Source organism: Pangasianodon hypophthalmus, chromosome 10 (assembly GCF_027358585.1).
Source record: "Pangasianodon hypophthalmus isolate fPanHyp1 chromosome 10, fPanHyp1.pri, whole genome shotgun sequence".
NCBI classification, from domain to species: domain Eukaryota; kingdom Metazoa; phylum Chordata; class Actinopteri; order Siluriformes; family Pangasiidae; genus Pangasianodon; species Pangasianodon hypophthalmus.
Window position 1 is genome coordinate 14,507,932 of NC_069719.1, and position 10,636 is coordinate 14,518,567.

General features: G+C 37.1%; 1 protein-coding gene across 1 annotated transcript; it reads right to left on the bottom strand.

Annotated features, from left to right (window-relative positions):
• Window positions 1–141: 141 nt before the first annotated feature.
• On the bottom strand, window positions 142–10,636 carry LOC113538539 (transmembrane protein 87A). Its single transcript, XM_026933665.3, has 20 exons — window positions 10,462–10,636; window positions 8,925–8,982; window positions 8,657–8,757; window positions 7,652–7,768; window positions 7,448–7,492; window positions 7,117–7,164; window positions 6,774–6,927; window positions 6,603–6,664; window positions 6,163–6,346; window positions 5,982–6,081; window positions 5,292–5,385; window positions 5,123–5,194; window positions 3,920–4,028; window positions 3,761–3,819; window positions 3,529–3,632; window positions 3,249–3,325; window positions 2,345–2,409; window positions 2,075–2,136; window positions 1,688–1,718; window positions 142–1,546 (listed from the first exon to the last, which is right to left on the bottom strand). Exons 1-20 carry the CDS (start codon window positions 10,567–10,569, stop codon window positions 1,505–1,507), a joined length of 1,692 nt encoding a protein of 563 aa, XP_026789466.1. The 5' UTR covers window positions 10,570–10,636; the 3' UTR covers window positions 142–1,504.

A 10,636-nucleotide genomic window follows, 5' to 3' on the forward strand; every position in this document is an offset into this window, starting at 1 on the left:
ATACCTGGCATACCTGATTTAAATGGCAAATAAGTATAGACACAAGGGACTATACTTTGCATGCTTGAATTAGATTATTCCTCAGTTGTAAATTCCTTTGACCAAATGAGTAAATGTAAATGATTACAAGAAAAAACAATAGCAAAAGATGATCATTTAATATCATTCAATAACTCAATCACACCATGACACTTGAAAGTAAAAGGAAACCTACAGAAGGGTGACAAACTAAAGGAAAAACTGTAGTAACTGTAGTACTGTACTCTGTGGCATGTATAAACGTGATCAATTTGGCAAGATAAAAAGATCTAAGTGACTTGGCAAGAGGTTGCATTATTGGAGTACAGGATGCAGAAGTTTCAGTCAGTGACATCTGCATTTAGATCTATGTAAAAGACATCAGTAAATAGGGTTTCAGTTGTTCTTTAGGTGACTGAGAATGTCAGTGGAGGATATGTTCAGACTGTCAGTAAACAGCTTAACGACAGCTTATATTGGGTTTTCCTTACATTTGTCACCTGTTTGCAGCTAAGGCAATACAAATATAAAAAGGTTCATATCGATAAATACTTTAAGCACAAAATAACGTTCTTCTGTTGTGTAAAAAATATCTATACATAAGCTTTTTATGCAAAATTAATAGGCATAATCAATTCTTATTTCAAATTACCTGAATTGTGGCTAAACAAGGAAGGCAATTTGTGAGCATGTTGTGCAATTTTGGCCAAAGATTTAAACTCATACATGAACATGTAAGCAGAATGTATTGCTACCATGTCTTCTTAGCTGAGGGGTCTTTAAATTGTTATGTTATTTTCATGATCTCTGTGTTATTCCTGCATGTGTATGAAACATATCTCTAGTGAGTTAATATGAAAATAATTGTACATGTTTTAAACTTTTGTAGCATAATTTGTAGTCATTTATAGACATTTGTTGTAAATAACAGCAGTATCTTCATTAAGATTTCATACTTTCATATATATATATATATATATACACACACACATACACACACACACACACACACACACATATATATATATATATATATATAATAATTCACTTACTTAAGTTTGAGCCTGAGTGTGATGTAAAATATGAGAGAAAGAGGAGCAAAATATTTCAGTATGAGGACAGTTTCATATCAGTGGGTTCTACAGTTATTAACAGCAGCCTACATAATTGTAGCACTCGTAGACTTACCCAATTAACGCAGTGCATGTCTAAAGAATAGCTGCAATGCCTTCTTTAAATAAGTGGCATGTAGAACTTGAATGCCAATATCCGAATGCCAAAATTACAAATTAAGAATTTCAATTTCCAGAACCTTTATTTGAAGTTCTCCAGCTGGCTCAAGACCCACTTCCACTTTTGCACTCATATAAATAAAATATAAATATTTGCTTCCAGTCATGGGCCTTAACTAAATCACATTTTGTATTATTGAGAAAATCCTTAGCTACACTGATGAAATAACAATGATGCTTCTTTTGCCATTGTCCTATTCCATCTTGGACCTCTCCATCTTGGTTTTGAGAAGTTCCTGACAGAAGGAAGAGGGAAGGTGTAAACAAAACAGCATACTTTGCGCAATGATTCCACTGTAAAATGTCTGCACGTAATCTCATGACAAATAAAAATGTAACCATGACCATGAGCCACAGAAAAATATTAGTCACTCTACCTCTTCATCATCCAACATCATAGGCAAAGCACTGTAAGAAACGGACATGTATAACACCACCAAAACAAAACAAAACAATAATATATGTACTGTGCTGCAATAAAGCAGTAGAACTCATTGTAATTATAGAGTGAAGGCTACGGTAATGCTTAATAAAACATGTCCAAATGAAATCCAAATCAATCAAGCAATGAAAACTCTACGCAATCTCTATACATCCTAAAAACGTATAAAAAAAGTCATTGTTCTTGAACTGAAATTTGCTAAGAAGAAAACTATCAAACTGGACAGTTGTATTATTTGCTCCCCTACCATTATCTTGGTTACAGAATGCTACTTGTGTTACTTGTGTCAGTGCTAAAGCCCTGTTTGTGGATGTCTACTCACACATCATCAATAGTTGTAGGAATGTTCTCTTCCACCCATTTCAGGTCTTCATCTATGGAACTCTACAGGACACACATCAGGGCTTAATGGCAACACACTAATTATTCTAAATGATTGGTCCATGCAAGGCCATTTACTCATTTGAAACGAGTCTATAATAAACTCAACTTTCTCATATGGAACATTTCCCTGCCAGGGTTTTACAAACAATATATTGATATAGGATGCACAACTAACCAAACTGATATTCAAATTAAATGTCATTCTCACCTCTTTGCTGAAGAGTTTCTGACTGGAGTTTGCCTCAGACTTTGCTCCTCTCATTTTCACTCCCTCTGAAAACAAAAGATACAACAAGATTAAAGTGAACAAACCAAAATGACTTCCGAATAACCATTTATTTAATTAATTTAAATGCAGCACTGTTTACTTTGCTCACCTTTCAATGCAACAGCAATAAACACAAGATTAGAAGTCATTATTTTACTGCACATGGGAAAAATAAAAGCTATGTGTAGTGACTGATGTGAAACCTCAGAGAACAAGCTTATCTCATCAGTCAATTTCAGATCAAACATAGGAATGGGGAAAATGCGTGACCTCAGTGACTTTGACCGTGGCATGGTTGTTGGTGCCAGACAGGCTGGTTTGAGTATTTCAGAAACTGCTGACCTCCTGGGATTTTCACACATAACAGTCTACAGAGCTTACACAGAATAGTGTGACAAAAAAAACATCCATTGAGAGGTGGTTTTGTGGGTGGAAACACCTTGTTGTTCAGAGAGGTCAGAGGAGAATGGTCAGACTTGTCTGAGGTGACAGGAGGGTTATGGTAACTCAAATAACCGCTCTTGGTAGCAGAAAAGCATTTCAGTATGCACAAAACATTGAACCTTGAAGTTAATGGGCTACAATAACAGAAGACCACATCAGGTTCCACTCCTATACATGAAGCCAAGAACAGGAATCTGAGACTACAGTGTGCACAGGCACAGTTTTGAAAAATGATACCTGGTCTTTTAGCAAACTTCATCTGCCCAGTTTTCTGTGAGCCTGTACCCACTGGAACCTCAGATTCCTGCTCTGCTCATCATGGCTGTAAATTTATTTGTATTTTATTTTGTTGTATTTTGTTGTGGTTGGATGAAGATCTTTATAAATATAATGACCTTACCAAAGGCTTCATTTATCATAGGCTCCTTTGCATCTTCATCATCATTATCATCATCAATAAGTGGAGAATGAGAAAATCTAAATAGACAAAATTTTCATTTATTTAAATACACATACAATCACGCAGTCATTCAGATAGATGGAGAGTTCAGCCATATTATATACTGCACCGACATCCAATTCTGCATTGGCTCTGATCTAGCTGTGATGCCTTTATCAATTGAAATCCTCTGCCGTTGCAGTATTATCTATATCTATCACATTCAATACATTTTTCTAACCTTTGACTATTTACAGAGGGTCGTAGCAGCACCATGATGACCAGCAGGATGGTGGAGAAGAGCAGCCTCCAGAAAGCATCATCCACCCACAGGTCTCTCCAGCCCTGTCAAACCAAAACGTTTGTCAGAAATTAGTAATAGAAATAGTAATAGACAGTAATAGAATAAACAGTAATAGAAAGACACAGCACTGTTTCTCATAATATCACAGCCAAGTAAATGTGCTACTCACTGATTGACAGTCCACAAACTTGAACTGTCTGCTTGTCCATATGATGAATATGATCGATGCTGTACATATAAACAGAACAGAGGGAAAAACATAGAGCATAAGGTACGGTATGTCTCAAACTGGCTCACTGACACTCGTACACACAGAAATCCACCTCACCCAGCACAGAGAAGATGAGTGTGTTGGTGAAGTGCTGGTATAATGAGAGCTTCACCACATTTCTGCGAAGCTTCAGGAGCCGGGTCGTTTGAGACAGACTCATGAACACGTACATTTCACCAGTTAAGGACTCTGACAATTCCATTCTCATAGGTCAAACCAACAGAAATTTGAGAATTAGAGAACACAAAAGGAGAAACAAACACAGAGATGGAGAACATATTTCTAACTGGGAGAAAAATCAACTAAAAGCAAAATAGCACATAACCTCAGCCTCTAATGCTATGCCAGTGGCTCACAAAATGTCTGATATGTATTGCACACTTTTTTGTCTACTAACTCCAGAATCTTAAAGGCTTCACTATGATTGGCTGTCCACACTTCTGTGTGTGTGCACAGGCTTTCGACAGGGGTTAACAAACTGTTGAATACCATGGCTCAACTAGCTTTTTGGATCTAGTCACTAGGTTAAAAAATAGTTCACATTATACAACAGTTATTTCCGGTCCACTAATTTGACTGGACAAGCGGCATTTCAAGAGTGCTGATATTTATTACAACAGCACTGTGACCTTTCACTGTTTGTATCACTCTGCTTGTTTGTGTTAACTACATAAAATTCCAATTCTAGCAATAGTTTGATATTTTAAAACTGTTACTACACTTACTACTGGCTGCCAGTCAGTCTGTGTGTTGGCATGGCAACACACAACACTCTTGCTATATTGCTTGGTTATCCCATGTTTAAAAATAATTTTTGTTTTGTTTTGTTTTGTTTAAATGGGTTAGTGTCTTGTAAAAATCATGTTTTGTATTTGAATAAATTGATAATTTAACTGCAGACCAGAAATTAAGTGCCTATTTTAATTATATGGGGAATAAAAAGGACATTTAAACTGATAGTTTAGCAAATGATTAAAAATATGACCAATACTTGCTACACGACTGACCAATCAAGCGATGAAAGTTAGTACTGTGTTTTGAGAAAGCAAGGCTTTGTGCAAGGCTAGAACCTGGACTCTTGGAGAAGAACTTGCAACAGGCTCCCACCCCACTCCACTGGTTCACTATATTATTCAGCGTTCCCCCATTACACTTTTCCTGTAAACTTATGCAATAATTGTGTACTGCACACAAACTAAGAGCTGTTGTCTTAAGACACTATGATGCAATAGACAGGACTTTGTTTCGTAAAAAGGATATCCACCATATGACACAGGAATCGGTAAGAGAGAGACTGAGATTGGCAATAAAAGCCACTGTGCCATAGAAACCCTGTAAAGACAGCAACAAGAGAAACAAATAAGTTCTATAAAAATATAAACACACTTTATCTGTGAAATGGATCTAGACGCAAAGTCAGGCCACTCACCCCTGTAACCCTGAGGACACCCTCCACTGAGGAGAAGATGAGATAAAGCAGCCCTACAGCCACCAGCCTGGGTACTGTAGTCCCTAGCCTGGGTCTGAGCCAACAATAAAGGAAATGCTCAAATGCAGCCTCAACATTCTGAATCTTATTCACACATATGAACATAGAATAGCCATTTTCAGAAAGCCTAGAAGTCAAAAGTCCTACGTTTTAACTGTAAATGTTATATTATGTTGTAAAATGCTAAAACCACAATTAAATAAAAGCAGTAAATAGTGTGGGTTATACCAGAGATCATTTGAATAGAGACAGCCCACTGCTTAAAATATAAAAGGAGCAGCGTTTTACACTCAACATGGTGACTGCATTTTGTTAAAAAAGCCAATCACCTTTCATCTGACGTATCGAATTCTTACACTGACACACGCACAGATATAAAGTGTTATGGCTCTGTTAGTTATGGAGAAATGCATGTAGACAGTAGCCAGAGCAACATTGAGCTTTTTTTTTTTTTGAGCGAAATCCATATTTAAAAGGTCATCTTGTCAAACTGTTTCTTGTATATGGGTCTCTCTTCATTCAAGTAGATAGGAACCTGGTCTTGTATGACTGAAAACAACTGTCTAAGAGTGTCACCAAGATGGCTGCCAAATGGGCAGACTTTAGTAGAAGGACTTGGGTTATACTCACTTCACGATGCCATAACCCAGACTGACTATGATCAAGAGGATCCGAGCTAGAGATCTTTTCACCGCAGACAGCAGTTCAGCAAAGATAACAGCACTTTGGTCTGAAATGAAGAGACAGACAAATCTAATTACCACTAAACAGCAAGGTAATGGATAAAACCAGATGATGTCACGCCACTAACTGTAAGCTCCGTGGTATCTGATGCTTTGGTACTCAGAGTAAAACACCGCCTTCTCTAGCATGCCCAGGACGATTACAGCGCCGATCCAAAACTGGATCCTTAGCAGATCGCGCCAATAACAGGCTAGCCAGAAGAGCCACAGAGCTCCGAACAGCACATACACGATGCACATAATCATGAAGAACTGTGAGAACACAGAGAACACAACTTCAGTACTAGCTATTTGGCCACACTGACAGGGTTCCTGTGAATTTTATTTTAGCTATTTATGTTAATGTATTAGCTACAAATTAATACATTAACACTTTACAAATATTTGTTGCCTGTATTGTCTGTGATAGGAATTGTGTGGAAAAAGAAGGATGTTGCTACCTAATTAAGGCCTTGTGACTGTCTTAAATGATTCACACCCTCCATGAGTCAAGACAAAAAGTACTCACCATCATTAGAGGCCAGTCAGCAGGTGAGGTGTAATCATGAGAACCCTTCATTTCTACTGTCACTGTAAATACGCACACAAACACACAGGCTTCATTTTCAGATACGTATTTTCCCATTACTGTTAGCAAGCTAAGATGAGTTACTATAAAAATGTTAAATATGTACTTTACTTGTAATTGACAACGGGTCCTTTGAATTGCTGGTTGCATCCCCATCCCCTGTCTCTCTGCGCCCTCTACTGGCTTCTGGATGTTGCTGTGGTTGGAACCTCACAATAAACATGTAGGGACTGTCTGACCATGACTTGGCAACCGCATTAATATACTGTATGGAACATAACACAAAATATAGCCTTCCTTAGCTTTTACATATAGACATTGTTGAATTTTATATCTTCAGCTTGATCAAATGTTGAATCTTCAGCTTGATCAAATGTTGTCTAACACTGTTCTGTTAGAAATGTAGAAATTGCATGAAAGGGTTTGAGTGAATTATAAGTGAGAAAGATCTCACCGGTTTATCTTCCAATACATGGCTGGTTTGGTTTATACTCTTGCCCTCCTGTAAGTGATAGATGCATGATTAGCAGGTTAAGCCACTAACTACTTTCCTTTCTCAAGACATACACCTGTTGAGAGTAAAAAAACGGTGGACTGTTGCCCATCATAAATGTCTTGTGACTTTAATCTCCATTTATGTACTTCAAGGTTTAAGGTTTAAGGTTCTTTATTTGTCACCTTTATCTACATTTTAGCCAAAACCACTACAAAATGGAGTCAATAAATAAGTGCACTAAATCTAGGCAAATTTTTCCTGAATAAAAGCAACTTGCTCAGGAACTTACTTGGGGCATGAGAGGCAGAAATGGTTGAAATTCTTTATAGTAAATCTGCAAAACAATTATACATAAAACTATAGATATAACACAGTGAACGAATGAAACAAATATAACATTTACATATTGTTTTATAAAAAATGAATTAATTATTTGTGTTACTAAGCGTTTCTAGGTACGCAGCAGCTCAGCAGAATGCTTTTACACACAGACCTTAGGGGTGAAGAGAGCTGAACAGCTGTCGAAGTAGATGTAGCCTTGGCTATAGAAGCCACTCCAGTCCTCCTTTAGCCTGTGATCCCAACCAAAAATGGCCTCTGCTGCACTGTCCTACAAGAGACGAGCTTCAGAGCTACAGTCAACAAGTCAACACTGATTTGCTTTACCTTTAGTTCCATGTATCCTTTGATGTGACCTTTCTGACATTTCACAATTCACAATAAGACAGCTTTCACAAAAGTCTACTGGTAATATATTAAACGGAGGGAAACAATGAGCCATTAAACACCCTGACGGTCCACACAGCCACACCCTGTTCTCATACATCAGTGTTTTCTTAGCTACATTCCTGTGTAAAATGATCTTTCATAGCTTCTTCAGATGCGAATGTGTGTGGCATGTTTTTAGAGTTAAAGTTTTTTTTAAGGGAGTTGGTTTTGAGGTTATGAACATTTCCTTTGCTATTTTCTTTCCTATTTTAAGAAATCATGAAAATCACTACTCCATGGCTCACGAATTCTTAGTTCATACCCAGATGATGTACTAAAGCAATACCAGGCACTTTTTCCACTCAACAGCCACAGCCTCTTCTACATAAGGAGTGTAAGGACAGGAGCCATGACAAGAGCCATGAAATAGCAACATTTAATTTCATTTTAATACTCAATAATAAATCTACAGGCCACGGTGACATGTTTAGCCACAAAGGAGGATGAATACATACCTAATTCAGATTCAGTAACTAGAGCTCCAGACAACAATATAGATAATGCTGATTTATTTATTTTTTTTCTGTGTCTGCACTTGTGGCATTCTCATACTAGAATCTGTCGACACGTTTTGGCACACCCTGAACAAATCACATGTGTAAAAAGTGACGTCAATTTCACTAAAATAGAGTCTGGTGAAGTAAATTAGCCTAGTAAATAATCTATATTTTAGTCTATAGCTTTAGTTTTAGATATATTATAATTGTTAATGCATTGTTCATATACTCACAGTGGTGCTGAATACTTCATTGTAACAGATAGATGAGCGAAGATACCAACTAACATTAAAGGCCAATTTTTTCTGGTCACATGCTGCCAAATCTCCCTCAACTGTATAAAAAGGAAAAAGGACTATTAGAATTATACACCTTATTATTGTTACTAATACCTGTTTTACGTTAACAAGGGAATTTTGACATTAAACAGGGAATTTAAGTTTAGAATCATTCTGTTAAGAAAACCAAAGTCCAAAAGTCTCCAACTTGTCTAGAACTTACATTTCATGAAGATGGTAGTGTTGCAATACAAAGTCTTACGAAAAATGGCATCCTTGGGCTGCAAAACAAAATTATTAGATTACATATCTGGAGAACTATGGTTATGAATCACTGTGTTATGAACACAATATGTCTGATGTATAACAAGTTCCATGACATTCTTTGACCTAAATAGCATTTAACAGAAAATTCATAAAAAAAAGTCTAAAAATCAGAATCAGATATATTTAAATCAGATTTATTTAAAAAAAAAAAATTACTCAGATTTACTTGAATACAGAGCCTGGTTCAGGTGTTTTTTTTTTTTTTTTTTTAAGAATGACTCTTGTATGCAAGGATGTACAGTTTGAACTCAGTTTTCAGCCAGAAACTAATTAGTGAATGATCCCATGATCAAGAGCTCTGGAGGAACTATACTGCATGTGATCCTCTAGTACAGAAGTACCCTCACACTGTAATCTTCCACATCATTTATTATGTTTACTTCCTTTTCTGTCTTTAATGTTCCATGCAGTTTAAGGCTGCTAAGCTTCCCAGAAGATGAAATTTATTCCCAGACATGCATGCTGAAATAAATCATGTTTGTACATTTATTTAAGTGTAGAGTCCTGTACTGGGCAGCAGTGAGGGAGACACCAGACCAAATTCAGACAATATGCATCAGGATATTGCATCCTGCCATCCTAAACTTAAATATGCACACAAAGACCACGAAAAGACATTAGTGTTAAGTGTCATTTTCTTTTTGCTTGCATTTAAATATGGCTGCATGTGTCTGGGATTGCCAGGCGAGAAAAGCAGCCCAAAGGGCAACAAAATTAACACCCAAACCAGCCCAGAAACAAAACTCAAATAGCATTTCCAATAATGCTTTAAAATTCTACAGCTTTTACATTCTAACATCATCAATTTTCACTGCCAAATGCAGTGTAACAGTCTATTAAAGGTCATATTATAGGGCACAACGACCTCTATAGTAATAGAGTGGGCGTGGCTTTTGCATATACAGTTTGAACATGAGTCTGAGGAACTTAAATGATTTACTGCTTCTTTAAGGAACCGTTGTTTTTGCTATTTTTTGTTTTGAGGTAGTTTTAGGCTTGGAATCGTTGTGTTATGAAATATTTTGCCATATCGTTCACCCTCTTTGAGTTTCTCCCTTAGCTGCATGGGGTGTGTATACGTGCATTCACAAGCGCGCGCGTTTTTATGCCAACAGCTGTGTGGGGATTTTGCCAGCTCATCAGTCAAGACAGACTTGAGTACAAGTTCTCATTGTTTAATAAACATTTCTATTTATAGGACGACGGTGTACAACTCTGATCACTACAATATATCTTACAAAGCAGTGAAAAATAGCTCTCTAAATTTGTTCAGAGTTTATTTTTTTTTATTTTTTGTTTCAGAAATGAAAATGCTAGTTGTTAGCATTGTTAGCTCACAGAACTTGTTTAGCCGGCTGGCTGTCATAAGGAAGTGTCCCCTATGAAGCAGTCACACGTCTCTCCTCCTGCGTGTATCGTATCGTGACACTTACTGAATTAACGTCGATTTGGACATTCCACAAGGAGACTTCTGCCCCGAATGTATGGCGTACCGATGATAAGAACAAACACAACGAAAGAAAAACAGAAACATATGCCATTCTCACGAAGCTGCGTCTAACTGGTCCAGTGTTACTCCCCACGAGCACAGAGCGAGGCAGTCACCGT